Below are 20,794 nucleotides of genomic sequence, written 5' to 3' on the forward strand. Positions count from 1 at the left end.
CTAAATCCATGACCATATACAGTTCTCAAGTGGCATTTACGTACTTTAACACATACAATAGTTATTATCTGTAGGCTGTAGACGTACCGAGTGCTATACAGAGTATTTTGAATTCGAAGTTGTTTTAACACAACATATATCCACCGTAACCTAGATTCTCACGGAGGAAATTCATTTGTATTCGGCATAAACTCAAAAATTAGACTCAAAATTCAAAAATATTGAAATAGACGTGTGCAAGTTAAAGTATCAACTAGAAATTCTCTTAGTTTGCAATAAACTGCGCAGGCGGTGTTCTTTAATTTCGTTATAAAGGAGTCTGTCCCACGTAAACATGTAAAAGGCTGCGACATATTAATTATTATTTATAAGTTTTCAAATACTCTATTTGTACAATGAAAGAAAAAAACTGCTGTTTAACTGTGTGTTTAACAGCAGTCTGCTTGAGTTTCCATAAGGGGCTGAAATTATTAATGAAATAGTGTAATAACACAACCATCAAAACTGAATATATTTTATAAATATTCGTTATTTAACATAAGGTCATAATACTTTATGATAAAGTATTACAGCAGAAGCTACAACAGTGAATAAAAACGATATAGCATGAGCCTTGATTGGGACAATTGTACCAATTACGTCTAACAACTGCTAACCACCGCAGTGCGCTCTCTAGCGTTGTAATCAGTTACTGATGAAGCAATTGAGTGTTTTAGTCACTAGAACATTCGCGAATAATATATTGCGAACCATCTTTCTCAATTCACAATTTGAAACAACAGTTTTTTTTTTACTGATTTGTCTCGTAAATGTATTAGAAAACATATTTACCGAACATTTATTTTATATCGCAATGAATTGAAAATTTAACTCTCACTACGATACTTGCTTCATTGATTTTCATCTGAGATTGATTTTTCTACTCGTATAAATTACGTTAAGGTAGTAGTGAGGAGAGTTAATTAGTAATTTCAGCCATATATATTTTTTTTTATTTCAAGTTATTAGATATATGGGGAGTCGGTGGCTCAGTTGGTAGCGTCACGGACTTTGGGCCCAAGGCAGAAGTGTCGTGGGTTCGGATCCTGGTTACTGCCACAAACTTTTATCAGTACAGTTCACCTTTGTACTGTACCGGCTCACCCCTTGCTTTGCTGGATACGTTCCACGCACAGATCTGTAGTCTATGTGGACGGGCAAATGCAAGGTTAAAAGAGGCCGCCAACCTATTTTTTTATTATAGGTGACTAAGTCATATCTCACTTTACGATTAGTAGGTTTGATGGAATCCACAAGATTACTACATTGTATGTTTTTATTATTTCCTTTGTCAAAATTTCAATTTCTCTCATCCACACTTTTCAACCATACTTTTGTTATGCCACACAACCGGTACCAAAAATATCTTCTAGATGGGAACCGGAGTTTTGCCAACGGGTGTCAGGTAGATGGGGGGGATGCCTTCGGCCACCTCTTGGTGCGGAGATTTGCCAACGGTGGTGGTGGGAGAAAGAGTGTGACGGAGGGAAGGAGAGCGATTGTCAGGGTTGTCTACGCTTGGCAGTTATGCGCTTGTCGCAGTGGGTTAGGTTAGGTTAGGTTAGGTTAGGTTAGGTTAGGTTAGGTTAGGTTAGGTTAGGTTAGGTTAGGTTAGGTTAGATTAGATTAGGTTAAAAATTCAATACATATCCTTTCACAGTCAGAAGTGCATAACTCCATTACTTTGAACACAGTCAGCATCTTGCCTGGTTTGTCCACCCCTAGCGGAAGCCACCCTCACGGTCACGTGTAATCTCTCTCCCTCCTCCACCCGTCCTCTCGCGCAACCCACAACCGTTGGCAAGACTCCGCAGTATGTGGAATTCATGGATGGGGACCCTTTCTACCTGATACCCGTTGGCAAAACTCCTACACTCCTTCTAGATTTACCAAGTGAATTATAATCTCCCTACAACTTATATAGATTGTAAAGCAGGATGCCTTGTTAACACATTTTAAATTCATGTTATTGCTCTATTGACCAACTTGATAACTAAGGCTTAGTATGTTTATTACTGGGAATGTGTTTGATGGTGTTTGAGCGGAGGGAAGCGAAGCTCTTTGCGATCGGCTTCAATGAAAACTTTCCAACACTATCACTCAATAACGGCTTAACATATTTTAGCCAAACTTACCAATGTTGTTTCAACGAATGTTTTGAAGGTTTGAAACTAAAATATTTCAATTCTTTTAAATGCCTATATAATTTTGTAGTAACTTAAAGTTATTAAATTTTAACATTGCCCTGTTGGTTGCCATTATGGTTACAAAGTAATGAAGTAAATTTAAACAAAGCATCATAGCACATGTTTAAAATCAAGCGAATATACGACCTAAACAACGTACAAAGGAAAATCTGATGACCACTGATCATATCATACAGAGAAAGTATAACATACCATTTGGAAACTACCACTGATATAAAAGGTACAGTATTTAAAAGATGTTATTTATGTAATATAAATTATGTTATAACAAATAATATTTATCTTACGTGATTGGGAATTATAACTACTTTATGAATCAGCAGTATAAAAATAACTAGGTGTTCTAAAATCAATATTATTACCTTAATAGGCTATTATGAAGATGCGGTCTTTACTTTAAACAGTGCTAGTAAACTTATCATCCTATAGTGTCATTTAAAACCTATTTAATGCTTGTTTCATGTGGAAAGGATTTAGTGCACCAATGTCGACTATATACCGTGTGTTTCATAGAAAAATACAGAATTAATATTGATCTTATGTAAATGAGAGTAGTTTGTTTTTAAGGACGATTTCAGAATGCATTTTAAAAAACTGCCTGATATTTGTAGAAAATGAAGACGAGCATTAACTGCCCCAAACGCACGAACAACTACTTTTAGCAATGTTTTGAGATAGTTGAATGTAGAATACTTGATTGAAAACAATGTTTTTTATATGTCAAAAGTAGAAAATTTATGGAAACAGACTTTATAGTATGATTAGAACAATTCGTGCAATTCTCTCAAATCAGGTAAGTATTAACAAAATTACTTCTAATAATATGGATCTATCAAGAATTATTTCTACCTGAATTGCCAAATCTGACGAAGATTGAAGAAATGTCTAATAGTCGGGCTCAACCAGAATTGTGGGTTCACCAGATGACCTTAGCAAGCAAACATAGAAAAATATCGATACAAAGTATATGTATGAAATGTCCACATCTTTCCTTATGCAACTTGTTTTGGATGTTGATAGTTCTGTTCTGAGACAAACTGATAAGTAGTCGAAATGATGAAATAGCTGTACGGGGTTTAATCTTATATTATATCTTAAATACTTACATTATTACAATAAACATTATTTTAATTTATTGCTTTAAAAACCATAAAACGTAATTGCTCCGCTCAACAGGCTTTGACTGCTATGAAAGCAATCCTAGTTATTTTTTCAAACAAAGGTTAGTGTTTCAAACTTTAGAGTGAAAAAAATTTTATTCATTTGGACACATCAACGAAAATATTATGGTTTTGGGCCACATTCCCTAATCGTGTTTTTAATTATCTACTTCAAAATGCCACTGGTGTAAAAATCTACAAACCGTCTTTAAATCTTTACTGTTAAACAGATTATTTGTTATGGTACACCAACATTATACAATATTTAGCATATGAAACGTTACATGATATGTTTCAAAAACCAATATTAAAACACAGCTTGGTGGCAAAATATTAAACTTCTAACAATATTGTCATCCGTTCCTTTCCTAAGACATTGGAATATAAATTTCTTACTGCTAAATATGGTTTTTATACGCTAAACTGATACCTTCGATTAATACAACCTTTGGCCAAGTGTCTTTACGTTGTTGTTCACTTAAAGCAGCAGTATAAGGAGTGTGTTATCAAAGGCCAAAACAATTTATCTTATTCAAGTAGTTAATTACAGTGCTAATCAAGCTGATAAGGAGAGCAAGGCAGAACCCGCATAAGTGGTGAAGTCCTATGAGGGTAGCTAACGTTACAAAGGATAATGTCGAGAACTCTTAATGAAACTCTATTGTAAGGCTGGCAGAGAGTTTGTGTATGTACCATATAAAATAAATTATTTTCCCTCTCTTCTAAAAAACAGAGATAACCTGTTCTTACGTTACAGGTACATTTAAAATAAATGTTGACAATAGTGTTTCTGAGAGTAAACAATAGCTGATTCATTTTTTCTTTTTGAAATAAATATATATATTCACTATACAGGGTGCTTTTTTATTCTTTTTTTACTTGATTCTTTATTTATGTAAAACCTACAATAGATACAAATATACAGTTATTTTTCGTCTATTGACGTAGGGGCACAATTGTTGTGAATTTAATGTCAAGTTCCCATTCACCCCCTTTCTCCCCCTACCCTTAACTTAAAATGTTTACATTGCAAGGTACCCCTTTTTACATATGAAATGTGAGGGCATGAAAAAATAAAAGAATGGCGCAAAATAGAGATCCCTACAACAATTCCATCAATAGATATTGTAGTTCAAAATTTAAATTTTTCGCCCCCTTAAAAAAACACATTTTTTTAAACGGTTGTAGTACGAAATGGTAAGAGCTAGCAAAGATTTGAAAGAATTTTTTCGTGGTCAGGAATTACATTTTCTACAAAACAATCTTAAGTGTTTTCCGAAAATCACATTCCTCCACCTTAAACAATTGCCCTACTTCTAAAATTTGCAAACTTTCTCCGATTTTTTACGTTTTTTTTATCGAACAAGCATTTTCAAAGGTGTTACTAGGTTGTTGTGAACATGGTTGTTCAATAAAAAAGCAAGTTAAAATGATTTAAGATTCACATAAGTTTTATTTTTTTTTTATTAATAATCTAACACCATATGAATTTGGTGCATGATAAAAAACAGTTGTGAAATATTTTAATTTTAAGTTTTGGATACCTAATAAATTTTTAAACGTAAAAGATCACATATTGCATATTTTCTTAAAAAAGGTTTGAATTAATGTAAACCATTTACCCAAAGTCTGACAGTAAAAAATTTAAAAATAATTTAGAAATATGTATCTTTCCACGATACGCCAAACCGCCGTTAGTGATATAGATGATATAGAAAATTAGGATGCAGATTACACCCATTATGGTGTGTAAATAACATATAGAATCACTATGTTGGATGAGTTAGCATTTTTGTTTTGAATACAAGCATATTTTCTAAATTTTCTTTTGATAAGATATAATTTGATTTTCAAACAACACTTACGAAGGTAGATTTTTTACTTGGATATATTTATTTTCTATTTAAAAAGCCAGCCATCTATGACACCATTATTAGAAATTAAATAGCCATATCCATTCTACTTTAAAATAATTTATCTAATAGACCAAAAAGAATGTCATTTATTGATAAATTGTTGTTTTCATAGTTAAATATGCCTCAACGTAAGGTACAGTGCACAGTATATTTTTACTTTTTAAAGTAGTATATAACATACTTGGTTGCTCACAATACCCATTTTTGGATCATAAAAATATTTACTAGTTACTTGAAATTGGGGGAGATGCCCAGTTTTTCGGTCAGAAAATTAATTTTTTGTTTATTGCATTGAAAAATTCTTCATCTCTTCCTGATTCAGAAAATTTATAATTTTAATATATTTACTACAGTCTAACAATCATAAAAAATAATATAAATAGTACTACACACTCGGTTTTAGTCACAAAAGGCTGAATTAGCATCAATAAAATTTAAGTTAGAAATTACATTTTGTTGAATGGCAGCACTGAATTAATGTTGTTGCTAGGTTAAATTGTCAGCAAAAATCTGTTTCTGTTTGTTTTTTTTTCTTCATAACAAATGTGTATAATAATAGTGCTGTTTGTGATGAGGAATAATGTGGCATAAGGGTAGGCCTAGGCCAGCCTAGGCTTGACTTAAAATGAGTTTTTCCGAAACTGTGTTTTTTAATGTTTAGGTACCATTTTCCAGACTACTATAAATACCACTGACTTCAAATTTTTTTCTGTTACTTAGGACATCATGGCCCACAAAGTGTACTAAAAGTTTGCTTCTATGTTTAAAAAAACATGAACAATAAAATTAATTAATATTTGTAAAATAGTGAAAAAATTATATATTTTTAAAATCTTAATAAAATATGATTTTTTTGGTAGAACATATTTAAATTAGTACAGTTTGTTTTAAATATCAATAAAAATAAGTAGTTAAAATTTGATATGCATAGCTATAAGGGTTCTTTCTTAAATGGTACCTAAGCAACACGATGTTTACCCATATAAAATGCATTGAATCTAAAAAGTGGGCATCTCCCCTTAAAGCAATGTTTGATTTAAACCACAGCCACCTCTAATACATGTATACACACCCATAGTAATGTATTAGAGGTGGCTGTGTTTAAACTCAATCTCGTTTAACTTACCATAGTTTTTAAATATGTATTGCTAAAATATACACACAAGGGAGATATAAACACAACATTTATTAAAAATAAGATTTTTATTCACAAAAACTTACAATATTTAAAGCGTTTTCGTTGTTTTATAGTATTCGAAGAAATAGAAACTCATTTGAGAATACATAGTGGTTAAAATACAGTATTATAAATATCATAATAATTATGCTTTGATAGTTTGATTATATAAAGTTTTACATATTCCATACCAATATAAAAATACATTTTGATCGTCATGCATTGAATAATAAGGCTTCACGTTTAATACTGATGTTTTAAGTCACAGCCACCTCTAATACATTTTTACATGTATTAGATGTAGCTATGTTTAAGTTCAAGTTTAAACATTGTAATTAAGTCATATGCTCGTTTATAGGAGTTAACATTATAACAATTTAACATTATACTGTAGTTTCAAAATCATGCATAAGTTTTTAACCCCTTAGTTATATAGGTATTTATAAGTAAAATGTTTACATTATATGTCATCATCAATGTTATTGGATTAATGATCAGATGTTGTATTATTTCTCTAATGCTAATGAGGGGTTGTTAATTAAATACTTAAATTACTCGTAGTATTTTTGAAAGTGTGTCTTGTTAATTTATTTTATCTGATAATCATTGGTTCAATAAGTTGTATCAAATGACTTTTTCTATCGGATTGTCTTTTTTAATATCAATGATTTTGTATCTCCCTATTTTCAAAGCTTATTTTCAAATCTTCTCATTCTCAAATCAAATGTTTAAAGAATACTATATACTGAATGAAAGTTATATCATGATATAATAGCTGTTTAAATAATATCTGACAAACGTTTTTGGCAGAGTTTCATTAATTATTCATTGCGAACGTATTAGTTACAAACTAGTCAAAGCTGTTGTTCTTCGTTTTAACTAATTTTTTTTAGTGACATACTCCTCTTCTCCTGTGTTCTTGTTCTTGTTCAAATCTCATTCTTCAATTCTCCTGCTGTTGACCAATTCTTCCTTTTTAAGGTATCCCTCCTATTCGCATATTTAAACTTTGCCCAATTTTCTGCTTTTGTCGCATTCTTCCTCCAGCTAAATGTCTTATTTCCATACATTTGTATATTGGAGTATCTTAAATCTGGATCTATTCTTCATCTTTAATTATTCTTCCTCTAATATTTAACCCTATCTCCTCTTCCCTAGTATTTCTTCTATTGGTGATTTCCTGTTTCTGATTAATACTTTTTGATTATTTTCTATTATTCCTCTGCAAGACCTCCTCTTCTTTGTCCTCATATCCTCTTCTTGTTATTTTCTCGTCAGAATGGAATACTGCAGAAATTACCTCATTTTCCTGGAGAGGAAGTTTTTTTAGATTCTGCAGGCTGGAGATTGTAAAATTCCTCCTTTTCCTAGATGTTTGTTTTTCATGTATTCCTTCTTCGCAATTTTTTTCAGGAATTCATCTTCTTTACTGATATGACCGCTTTACGTGTTACTCTCTGTAGGACTTACTCCTGAGTCAGGTCACCGTTTGTTCCTTGACAGAAGGTTGTTCAGTTTCTGCAGATTGGCGAGCGTCACTCTATCTCCAGGCGTGAGTCTAAGAGCCTCTCTATAGCTTGAAGCTGCCTGCTGATACTTGCCTTGGAGGTGAAGAATCGCTCCTAGGTTGCTGTGACTTGTGGCATCCTACAGCAAAATAGAACACAGTAAGTTTGGTATTTTTACTTCACTGTTATTTCAATTTGAAAACATTTGTCTCCAGCTAATATGATTTTCTTTATTTTGCTTGTTTTTCCTCCATTACGTTAGAAATGAGAAGGAAGCTGTAAGTTATTTCTTGTTTTAATGTGTTTCGTGTTTACGAGCATGTATGTATAAGAAAATAAATTTTCTTATAGTTTAGTTTTGTACAAATATAGTGCTTAGATTCTCGGACTTCGGTGTAGGGGGGACGGGTTCAATTCCCAGGATATCCACAAAACATATGGGTTTGTAGCGTTTTATCAAAAGAATTTGAATAACACTCTCTCTCCAATCTCTTCCAAAAATTGTTACAGGGCGTAGAAAAGAGTAATTTTAAATTTAATAATGCACTTAATGCGTCGTAATATGTTAGGATGATTGCAGGAACACAAGATGGAGTAAGGTGATCTATTAGTATTTATTATTTATTTCTACTACGTCACAGCAACAATTTGACATAACGACCTCAGATTTTAAACTTCATGGAATTTGTTTTGTAACAATTGTCTTGAATATTATCTTAAAACACGTGTGTAATAAGCAGGCATCTAGAGAAATTAGTTGTAAATTCAGAATAAATTCTTCATTTTAGCTTTACTAAAGAAGCAATATCAAATATTTATGTTTCTGAAAGTACATAAAAATAGATTATGGTAAGCGGTGATCGAATTTGATTCCAATCATCAGACAAACAATAACCAGCTTACCGCTAGTAATAGTAGATAATAGGTGAATGAACTTTTATATGTAAATACCGTCTTGTAAAACAACAGTGCGTTAAGTATATTCATGTACTTCTAGTAAATTCAATAACATTTACAATGCTGATCAATAAGTTATTTACGTCAACAAAATTAGCGCCAATATTTCAACTCCTGCTGCTACATTACCTATATTTTCTTATCTTTCTGCAATGTCACTAAACTCTGTATCTCTTTAGTAGTTGTGTAACATCTCTTTAAATTTACAACCTCCCACCTGAGGGCGCAGCTCCCTCGCCTGACGGTACATAGCCTCTGCCTCTCCAAGTCTACCGGCGTGTCTAAGAGCCACGGCTGCAGAAATGACAAGAGAATGATGCTGGGGCTGCAGCTGAGCCGCCCTTAGATACAGTGAAGCTGCCTCACCCTTCCGGCCCTGCTTGACTAGAAGCTGTCCTGGAAAACAAGTATGGAGGAAACAGTTAAAATATTTATAGGGAATGTTTTACATATTGGTAGTGTTAGATGTAATGGAATAGAGTTCAGCAAGCTTACAGGAAATAAATAAATTTCAAAAGAGCTTAAGTGAGATGTTTTTTTTCTAATCAAAGGGTTCAATGTGGCTTCGATGTCTTATACTCCAACTAGGAACAGCAGTAAAAGTGTTTAGTCAGTAGTATAACTAAATTATAGTCAATAGAATCAGCCAGATATTGAGTAAAGTACAACTTTGAACCGAACTAGAAATTCCATTTTCATGTTGGATTTTTTCCGGTTTTAAAATGAAAGTAAACGTAGCCTTTAAAGGTATTGAACCTCTGGGAAAATGTGATGCTGACAATTACTGATTTATGTTGTATAGTCTACTCCAACTTTAGACCCAGGCCAAAACACAAACTCAAAGGTCACATAGTTTTTATGTCATTTTTTTATATCTAGGTTATAAAAAAAATGGTATACAAAACTAAGAAAAGTATTTTCACAGTGGTCTCAATTTTATTGGCACTTAAATTGATTTTCATGTTTTTTAATTGACTACAGCTTCTACACATACATGAAATGTGTACCCTGATATCTAAAAGTCTACGTTGTGACTTAAACACACGGATATCAATAAATTATAAAAACAAATGTTTTGAACTTTTATCACAATCAAGTATAAAAATTACTTTATCAAGATTAATTATATCAGGTAAATAAATATTGGATATAAGTTATTAAGTAGTAAGTTCTCTGAACGTGAACAATACCACTTGATTAACTACCAAATCTATATGTTTATTTTTGAATGATTACCAAATTTATTGCTTTTTTGTGTCTTTCTTGGAGTAAAATGTGAACAATAATACTTATTTCACTAAAAGGCTTCAAAAGAACATTTCCGTAAATTACTCCTCTTTAAAGTGGCAAAAGAATGAACAAAGGGTTGAATGTGATAAGAGACTTTCTGCAGGAAAATTAATTACAAAAGTGGACCAAAAAGAATGGGTCTCAGCGGTTGTCACGTGAGGGGGGGGGGGTGGGGTAGGGCGCGGTCCTGTAATAACACAAACACTCATTATATGGGACAAAATGACTAATGAGGAGTCGCCACAGGAGTGGCTTAACGCTGTTGGTCGAGTCAACTTTTGCCGCAACGGCGCGTTTCCTTACCCTGGCATGTTAATTAGAGTTTATTATGTTGAATTTTAGTCTCAACAAAATTAAATATTCAAAACTGCTTAAATTTCCTCTTTAGGTTGTAGTGTAAGAGGTTTTCAGCACTGCATTAAATAACCACTGCTCCTGTATGGATGCAAGACCATAATAAGGATGACCAGATGAGGATTTTTAATTTGTTTATTATTCAAATTCCACATTAAATTTGAGGGTGGCCAAAGAATGTTTCACTCTGATTCAAACTAAACATAAAAGTGTCAAAGTTTCCTGAACGGCAATGAACTGCTTTTTTGGATACAATTATTACATTTCAATTCATAATACGAAAGCTGAGGTACGATTTCACTGTGATATACTATCATACCATATTTTTAATATAATTATTGATTATTCATTATTAATATAATCATTATCAAATGTTAATATAATTTTTTTTGAATAATTTTAATATAAAAAATAAACTAAATACAGTAGTAGAGGTACATAAAATTTATGTTTTGCTGTGATAAAGTATTCCTGTAAAACTATGTTATGAAAAATCTGAATCAGGTAGAGGCTATTTTAAATATACCTTCCGTGTGAAATACAAATTTAAAATATGTATGATAGTAATATTTTGAAAATAAGTGTGACATTTGACTCCTTTGATGTAGATGGTGCATATGAACTTATATATCAGAGAGTAAATAATTTTCAATGACATATGCAAATAATCTTTGCAAATGATTCTACATGATTAATGAGTTAATTTGATCACCTACCGTAACTCACGTAGTTAGCTGGATTGTTCGGGGAGCTCTGAAGATTGTGAAGGTAGCGTTCCTCCTCTCTGGAAATCGCAGTTCTCTAAAAATAAACGAATCATCTTTGATTAAGAAGATAGTTGTAAAAAATTCATAAAATTAATACTAGTCAAGAAAACAGTTCATTTTTTTTTTTTTTTACTTTTTTTATTATTATATAGGAGAAGATAGTTTGGCAAAAAATGTACATACAAGTCATTTAATTCTTAGTGTTCGCAACATGTCTACTTGGAGTCTGCTTAAACCTACCGAAATTTTATATATTCAATGGTATCTCAGTAAGAACTCAATTTCGATTCTCCTAGTCACCATCGGTTTTAGAGTAAGAGGTTCCTCTGTACATAACACGATTTTTATCTCCAAAGACCTTATTTTATTCTGTGAAAGACATCTGCTTAAGTTCTCCAAGCCAACAAAGCACGGTATTTTCACATATATAAAATTCGTACAAGACTTGGAAGAGGGTTGAACACTGCAGTCATAATAGCATTTCTGTGCTTTACTAACTTGGCCTCTTAAGTTCCATATCATTGCCCTACGTACAAATAAAAGATGTAGCTATATAAGTACATACATGACTGTTAAATATTATACGTGATATAGATCAATTTTATATTTTAACAAGGCGTTCTAACTTCAAAAATATTAGTACCCCTTAGAGCAAAAAATACAACAACATATAAAATAAATATTTTTCGAACACGGTGGATCAAATCGTCTAAGCTACTGTCTAAGCTACTACTGTTCATGCCCAGCTTACATCAAAGCATGGCTGTACGAACAGGCGTTGCTTTTCAAACTCGAAATCACCCCTTCGTGTTGTCACTACTTGCTTGGACATCGTACTTAAATATCATATTACGTACATATGAGTAGGTATATTAGTAACAAACAAAAGGATTAAACAAGAAAAAAAATATTACATCTCGAAGTTTCAAGCTACAAAGCATCTCCCTTCATGTCTAAAGTTTGTAATAACTTGTTGTGGTTAATGTAAACGTAAATCCGCAGGTTTAAGGACTTCATCGAGTTTCCTCACAATTCATAACATCAACAAGTCTTGCTGTATAAAGATAAGCGGTGTTGATCTAACCGCTATTAACCCTAGAGCAAACAGAGCCCAAGTTTATTGCATCAGCCGTCTAATCACTGCCCCTAGTTTGTTCAAACTGTTTGACCGCCCTTTCCCAAGTTTACACAAACTTCATTACCTTTAAATGTTTACCATCGTTTGACGCAGATAAATCATAGTTATATTAGTTTCTAATTTAAGCTCACATAATGCGTTTCTGTAATAAATTTAGGGTGTTATTGTTTGTATAATATGTAGGTAACATAAATCATTTATTTTGTATAATTTCACTTTTGCCAAGGATTTTCGTTTTTATATCAGTTTTATAAAATAACTGTACATGTACAAAAATAAGATTTACATTTAGAATAAAATATTTGTTAATATTGTCACACAAAAACATCTTCTCTTAAAGTTGTTGGAATATTAATATTTCTGTATGCACTTAAATTACCAATACTGATAATTTCCATTGATAGACATCAACTTTAAACATCTAAATACCTAATATCAATGATCTTACTTACATTTTTCAACACTGTGTGGAAGTGGTTGTCGTTTAAACTGAGGTTTTCAACATGTTTCTTTGTTAGTTTGAAATTGTCATTTTTACTTAGATCCCCTAAATCTTTTCTGCTGGTTGATTGTTCCTGAAAATAAGACATAATATTTAATTATAATACAGCAGTAATTATTTCAATTTTTAAACTGTTTTCCTGCATTTTTGATGAGTAAAACAATCTTCGTGATATGCAAAATCAATGTGATTTTTAGCGAGGATTGTTAATATTTTTTTTATTAAAAGGAATTAATACATTAACGATGTGTAACACAACCAACGAACTGGAATTGGGATATTATACAATATCCCATCACTCTACTAGCAAACATGGTAGGCTACGAAAATCCACATTAATAAATTAGATTTTAATGAGTACCAGGCCCACAGAAATAATAAAAGTTGTTACCTGAATGATAATCGAAGTCTGATCTCCGCAACTCTTTTCCCCACACAACCGTTTGAGACAATGTAGACAGGATTTCTTAGCTTCTTCGTGGGCTCGAGGATCTTTCAAGCCTTCGGTGTCAAGTTGGAGACACTTAACGTAATGTTCTTCAGCCTCCTCAAAACGGGTTAAGGACTCCAACGTCTGTCCCAAGTTTAAGTAGGCCACTGAAAGCAAAAGGTAGTTTACATAAATAATATATAAATTGGCAGCTTTATTCGACGTTATTATTCTAAACCTCGAAGTATCAACCTAACACTTACTACTGATATAAAAACAATATCTTTAGTATGCAAGAATGGTGTATACTCTTTTGATTACATATCTTGAATCGTTATTGAGAGATTTAGGTCAGATTGACTCATTATGAAGATAACATCATTGGTAAATATTAAAAACATTTCACGGCTTGTTTGTTTTAAGAGGCTTTTGAACTTCGTTTTAGCCTTTTGTATTTGGTTTTCAAAATAATTATTCGTTAAATATTTTAAATTGTTTTCGTTAGAGTAAAATAAAAAGGATATACATGTTAAGCTGGGAATTCTAATTTTAACAACAACAAAATAAACTATTTATATGGTATTAACCATTTGCATTGTATACTACCCTTATCTATCAATGCAAGCATTTCCCTTATCTATCAATGTTTGAAAATTTAATTAAATCATATCACATAAACAAGTTGACGAGGTAAGTACAGTTCAATGCTTAAACAGGTTCCAAGTAAATTATTTAAGGACTTTTGCAATTATAGTATAAAACAGAGACTTCTTTTTGAGTTTACAATTTTTTTCCAAGAAAAATTTTATTTTGCACATATATGCACCTCATACACCTAACTAAGATTTATGTTAAACATGAATTGAAAATGTACTTAGAAATACAAAGGAAGATCGTACACTTCAGTAATAAACACTCTTCCGATTACTTAAGTTGTAAGTTTAAGTAATATATCACACACATTTGATAATAAGAGATGCGGTAAGGAGCTCCAGAGTTTCATTTACCTGCCAAAGACGGTCTGTATTTTATAGCACTCTCGTAAGATTCTACAGCTTCTTGAAATTTGTTTTGGCGGTTCAGCAAATTCCCTCTGAAAATTTAATTTAATATTTTAGAGTTTAAATAACAACAAAGAATCATTTTATAGCCCCTTCAATACTTTGGTTGGCATACAGTAAATAGAATGAATGGACAGCCAAACGAAACTTAAAATCTGAAACCAATCAAAGTGCTGTTTAAAAGCAAACGTGACCAAACAAACCAATCGAAACATCTATGGCTTTTATTCTGAACCAAATCTGTATATTTTCGGTTGTCCAATAAACAAACTGTCTTTTTACATCAGATAAAGTTTAAATCGTAATCAAACAGATGATCTAAGATAGTAACAAAGATAAACATTATATTTTTCCTACAGTTACCTAACAATGTACATGTTCTCTCACTGATTTGAGAAAGCAAAGTGGCCAATTCGCTCATCAGTGAGACAATGTTAACATTGTCTCACTCTAATTACTTTGTCTCACTCCAGATTTTCAACGTGAAGGCACGAAATAGTGAGCGCGTAACATAGGCAACGCCGTATGCGCGCGAAATACGTTGGCAGCACTGGCTGTAAATCAGCTGGTCAGCTGTTGTACTGTTGTATTTGTCACTTCACATTAAATATTATATTAAAAGTTCACTTCTATGTAAAAATAGGTTATGTTTCTTCACCAATTTATTTGTTTTATGGTAACTGTAGGAAAAGTATAATGTGCAACTCGAGTTCAAAGTACAATTGCCTCACTCGAGAAACCATTCCTCGAGTAAGGATTTCTCTCGAGTGAGTCAATTGCTCACTTTTCTCACTAGTTGCACAAATAACTATTACCATTAGTTTAATAATCTACATTCACCTTTTAGAGATGTTTTGGTTTAAACAGGTTGCGTTTTGTCTCCGTCCTTTATTGATATGTGAAAAAAACTTTAAATTAACATTTATACCTTTAAACTAGTCACGAAGTTTAGAAATACTAACATAGAAGACTTATATTTTAAATTAGTTTACATCTTTTTCTAAGCTCAGAAAACTACTAATCAATTTAAAAATAATTTGGGTAACTTGCAAGAAATTACATTAGTTAATTTTATTAATAAAATTTTTGTTATACTTCCGTCTTATTGTATCAGTATACCAATTTTAAAATATGTTTTTATTCACTTTAAAAATCTGTATTTTCATTAAGCTATACGTTGAATTGTTGACAATACGAGTGATACAACAGAGTATGATAAATGTGATCTAACTTTTAGTACCCTAGCTAATATTATATGCATAACACCTGTTTATGTAGGTCGTTGTTTTGAAGGTCATATACTCGTAGGTTGATTTTTGTCGTACAGTCATTTTTGTTTTAAAATCCTCCTCAGTACTATGTAAAACCCCTAAACGTAATAGATCTATATAGTATTTTAGAATGTAGTCTGCCTTTTTAAAACTTCCATTTGTCCTTCAAAACTGGCTTTGGGCATGTTCGTTCGTGGAACGAATCAAGCCAAGCAGAGCCGAACAGTACAAAGACTTCTGTGGCGGATTTTACGCCCAACGTGCTATCCACTGAGCCACCAATTCACTGACTTAGAAAATACGTTATGAGGACGAAGGAGAATACAGTTTTCACATACAGTAGATCCTGACATAGATATATTTACATTTCTTATGATTTACAAACAACATTGCGAGAAACGATCAATGTTTCTATTGTTAGATACTTACAAGTTATAGTGTACATCAGCCATGTTTGGTCTGTAGTGTAGGGCGAGTCTTAGGGCCTGTTCAGCCTCTTGAAGCCTTCCTGCACTACTCAACACGCTACCGAGGTTTCCATATGCTGGGAAAACAGAATGCAGATAATCGAAAACCATTATATTTTAGATTTGTGCTAAAGATAAATAAGTATGTTAGAGAGGCACGGCAGGTCTAATGGTTAAGGTTTGTCTCTTGATCCTCGCTGTCTAACTGGGGACTAGCTATTTGTATAAGGCCAGGTAAACGGAAGGGACTGTTTCCAACAAACCGACTATAGTAGTTTTCTTTCCCAATGACTCTTTTTTAATTCACTTTCCAAAAATTTGTGATGATGTCGTAATACCGTGGTCAGGAGAGTATTTGACATAGACATGAATTTTATTCCCAGATGAGGTCAATGTTGAAAATATCATACGATAGTTTGGTAACATGTTAGTTTTATAAGCTTTAAAAAACATATATGCTGGAGTTTACTAACTTGGGTAATCATACACAAAAGATGTGTACCAACATTGTTTGGTGTATGAGTATTGTTAACTTTGCATTTAACTGATAAACATTCTATATGATACACAATTTCACGCAGCATATTTTAAATTTAAAATCATAGCGTTACTTTTGTAAATGTGTTTTGTAAAAGCAGCAAGTATAGTCATTTTTATATCTGACAATTAAGGCATTATACATTATTCATTATTTCTTACTAACATATTGAAAAGTGATTGGGTCTAAAATATTTACTTGGAACAGTGTTTTGAATCATTATCAGAACAAAGCTTTGAGATTAAATTGTTTCAATAAAAATTCTAGATTACCTTTAGCAGGATTGACGCTCGTTGCAGACCTATACAGGCTCTCGTCATCTTTCCAATCGCGGTTCCTCTGTAGAGTCTTTGTAGCAAAGGCAGTCAGTAAGAGGAAACAGCAGACTAGAACTAAAGACTTCCTCCCATTGGTATACAGTACATGCGACCCAAGGGCAACAAGAAGACAGAACCCTATACTAGGAATGTACAGAACCCGTTCAGCAACCACAAACCCTACGTAGAAGAAAATGTTGGCCGCTGGAATAAAAGGAAGGGCGATAAAAACAAGGCACAACATTCCAGCAGATCTTCTGTTCATTAGTGGAAGAAGGTACTCCAAACACACACATTTCTGGATAGGGTTGTTGTTGTTATTGTAAAGCCTACATGAAGAAATATGGGGTTCTGAGATATGCTGACATGTTTTACAACAATTTTTTGGTTTAGAGAAGTGTTTAGAGGCTGGAAAGTAGCTTTTCAAAGACACTTTTATTGATCGAAACAGTAAAGCGTAAAACGCAATTGTAAAAACGAATCTATATTCAAATAAACTTTGAACTCTAGGAATTGCATCCATTGACCAATCGAAGCTAAGGGATTTAGGGAAAAGTAGAAGTATAAAGTTGAACAGTGGTAAATAAAGAAACGAAAGAGTTCTTGTGATAAGTGAACCATCTTTTGCTATCGGGTTGTCTGCTTTTGAAAAGCTGGGAGTTTTTAGACCCATGATTAGGAGTCGTGTGAGGATAATGGAAAAGAAGGCAATCATAGAAGCTGAGGCACTCGGTGGACTTGACCATTTCTGGAACAAATAGCAATGGTATTACTAGCCTTATCGTTGTTGGTAAGTAAACGCCCATAAATAGATGTGTGTTTATGTGAAAAAAATATGTTGATAAGGTAACATTTTAACTTTAAGCTATTTTTTTATGTAAAGCGTTTATATGAATGGCAGTTCAAAAAATTCCTGTTTGACATTTTTATCAATATAAACTTCTCTTATCGTCATCCAACTATCTTTCTCAGAGATATGATACTATCAAACATCATATAACTATTGTCATAACCTATTATAACATACTAAAATCCTACTATCCTACTAATATTATAAATGAGAAAGTTTGGATGGATGTATGGATGTATGTTTGTGACAAGTGAACGCGAAAAATACTGGTCGGATTGGGCTGAAATTTGGCATGATGATAGCTCACATTCCCGATTAACATATAGGCATATTCTTATTTAAAAAATCATTTTGGGCTCCGCCCCAGTGGCTCTGGAGTTTCCCATGTTAACCTTATGAGAAATGGAATTATTGAATTTTAACAGCTGTTTCAACTAAACAAGTTGGTTCTGTTCTATGATGTTCAATAGCATTAAAGTTACAAGGATTACCAACAGGGTGCAGCACTATTATTTCTTTTACATTTATGACAACAGCTAATTTGCAACCAAAAGGTGAGTGAGCATAGCGAACGAACTTCAACCTGGAGGTGAGTTAGCGTAGCGAACGAGCTAACCTGAAAGGCAAGTGAGCGCAGCGAACGAGCTCCAACCTAAAGGTGAGTGAGCGTAGCGAACAAACTTCAACCAGGACGTGATTGAGCCATGCAAACGAGACAATCTTGAAAATTAAGAAGTTAAACGGGGCAAAGCCCGCGGGTTACAGCTAGTGCAGAAATAAAGTTACTCACGTGGTGTTTGAGCTTGGTCGATCGAAGATGAAGAATAACGTCATAGCAGACCGCTACTGGTATCACAGTAACAGCTGGTTCCTTACACAACACAGCCAATACAGCAAAAACAAAGAATAGTGTGTAGAAAAACGTTTCACTTTTTGGAAAAGTAATTTTCCCTAATAATTGTAAATATAAGCTACTTCTTGTCACACAAAAAGATCCATTTTGTGTTTTCACAGCACAACCTTTTACCGATTTAAATTTGACACTATTCAATCTCAATGCACTGTCTCTCACTTTCACATAGTTTACATAAAATAAAAACGACATAAGAAAAAATATAGCAGATAGAATATCGGCTCTTCCCACGATTCCGGCGACAGCCTCCACGTGAATAGGGTGGACGGCGAAGAGGGCAGCGGCGAGAGTAGGTGACCTCCCTGGCAGGAAGACCCGAGCTGTCTTCATCACCAGAGTGGAGGCGATGGTATGCAGGAGGACGTTGGTGGCGTGGAACCCAAAGGGGCGGAGTCCCGAGGCCCACACGTTCAGGCGAAAGGACAACACGGCGATGGGGCGGAAAGAGCCATGAGAGCTGCTAGACGACAAGGGAGTGCCCCAGAAGTCATTGTGGAAGACTTGGAAGATTGAAGAGGAAGGTAGAACATCTGGGTTGGTCAGGATCGCTCGGCTGTGAACAAAATGTTGAGTTATATAGTCTGTTTGAAGTTTATAAGTTTTGAAATAATCAAATATTTAAGTATGTAAAACACCATGTTTAAGCTAAGACTATTTGTTATTGACATAACACTTCGGCATTATACAGGTAATTTTCGGAGTCCATTTTTTTGAAACTAGTATTGCAAGAGATAAAAACATGTTGATGCAAGAATATTAAACATATATTACAAACATTAACGAAGTTCACATGAAAACATTACCAATGGACTTGTGTCCAATTTTCATTGCTTTCAAAGTTCAAACATAGCCAAGTCTTCAAGAGCAGAGTTACATAAGTGAATCACCCCGCCTCTTAGATAGCTGCTTGGTATGCTAATGCTCGTAATACGGAGAGTTGTCTTTGACTCAGTTAACTCCATCCCACTTAGTATATTATGCACGCACTTGGTTTTGTTGAGATCGGGCTCGGCTGAGTGGAGTTAGAAACACATTTGCAATCTGTTTGAATATTATTTACCTTTGTAACAACTTTTACTGAAACCTTTCAAGAAGTCTAATTGCGAGGAAGTATTTCAACGTGTTGGATCAAATAAAGTGTTTCGTTGATTGTGAATAATATTTTGATATGTTTTATTTGGTTAAGTTAAACTTAACTCAGTTTAGGTTTGAAATAAATGCATCACTAGGGTAGGTTTTTTTTATATGAATTGTGTACAGTATCACAATGTAGAATACAATCAAAACTATTAGGCAAAAATATCATTTCCAATGTTAAACGAATGGCCAAAATGGAGTACGAACTAGACCATAAACATTTAGTGATGAAACCAGTTTATTGATAAGCCCTTGGTTAATTAATTTACAATTAGCTTAATTCCAAGCAAGGTTATGGATCTAAATGTCATTTGTGATTGGACTGTCAATTTGTGATTGTTTACTGCAAGGTTGACGTTAATGGTAACGAGGCTGCAATTCTAAATATAAACTGTTTTGCTTGGAGGATATTAACTTAAACAATTTGGATTTTTAAAATAAATTTTACTGACCAAGTATTGATTAAGCCATCAAACAGTTAAGAGCCAAGTAAAGCACCTTTCGAACCAGTTAGTTAATCTGGAGTATTAAACGACCTGGTGATAAAACGAGAAGACGATAAATATTTATGGAGCGAGACGAGATTTGACACAGTCATAAACTCTAGTATCGTTATACGAGATGACGTCACGTACGGGAAAGTCGTGTGACGCGGAAACGAGGGAAAACTGTATATTTTATATTGATCTTATCAAACTCAAATGTAAAATTACATAAGAGATATGGAAGAAACTGGTTATGAAGAAAATCTTTAGTCCCAATTCCTTGAGTGATAAGGCTTGAGATACTAAGGCA

The 20,794-nt window shown here is 33.1% G+C and overlaps 1 protein-coding gene across 2 annotated transcripts in view; it reads right to left on the minus strand.

Annotated features, from left to right (window-relative positions):
• Positions 1 to 6,567: 6,567 nt before the first annotated feature.
• Positions 6,568 to 20,794, minus strand: part of LOC128987264 (protein O-mannosyl-transferase TMTC2-like) — a 50,438-nt gene continuing 36,211 nt past the window's right edge. For both annotated transcript variants that reach the window (XM_054408022.1, XM_054408021.1), the window contains exons 3-11: positions 18,740 to 19,415; positions 17,055 to 17,847; positions 16,207 to 16,321; positions 14,453 to 14,538; positions 13,407 to 13,612; positions 12,966 to 13,088; positions 11,325 to 11,409; positions 9,182 to 9,360; positions 6,568 to 8,146 (exon numbers count right to left, since the gene is read on the minus strand). In XM_054408022.1, coding sequence (XP_054263997.1) covers positions 7,982 to 8,146; positions 9,182 to 9,360; positions 11,325 to 11,409; positions 12,966 to 13,088; positions 13,407 to 13,612; positions 14,453 to 14,538; positions 16,207 to 16,321; positions 17,055 to 17,847; positions 18,740 to 19,415 — 2,428 coding nt within the window. In that variant the 3' untranslated portion in view covers positions 6,568 to 7,981. The remainder of the gene's footprint in view (positions 8,147 to 9,181; positions 9,361 to 11,324; positions 11,410 to 12,965; positions 13,089 to 13,406; positions 13,613 to 14,452; positions 14,539 to 16,206; positions 16,322 to 17,054; positions 17,848 to 18,739; positions 19,416 to 20,794) is intronic.

The sequence above is a fragment of the Macrosteles quadrilineatus genome, unplaced genomic scaffold (assembly GCF_028750875.1).
Source record: "Macrosteles quadrilineatus isolate MER2022 unplaced genomic scaffold, UCM_ALF_1.0 Scaffold_2__2_contigs__length_208266976, whole genome shotgun sequence".
In the NCBI taxonomy this organism is placed as follows: Eukaryota; Metazoa; Arthropoda; class Insecta; order Hemiptera; family Cicadellidae; genus Macrosteles; species Macrosteles quadrilineatus.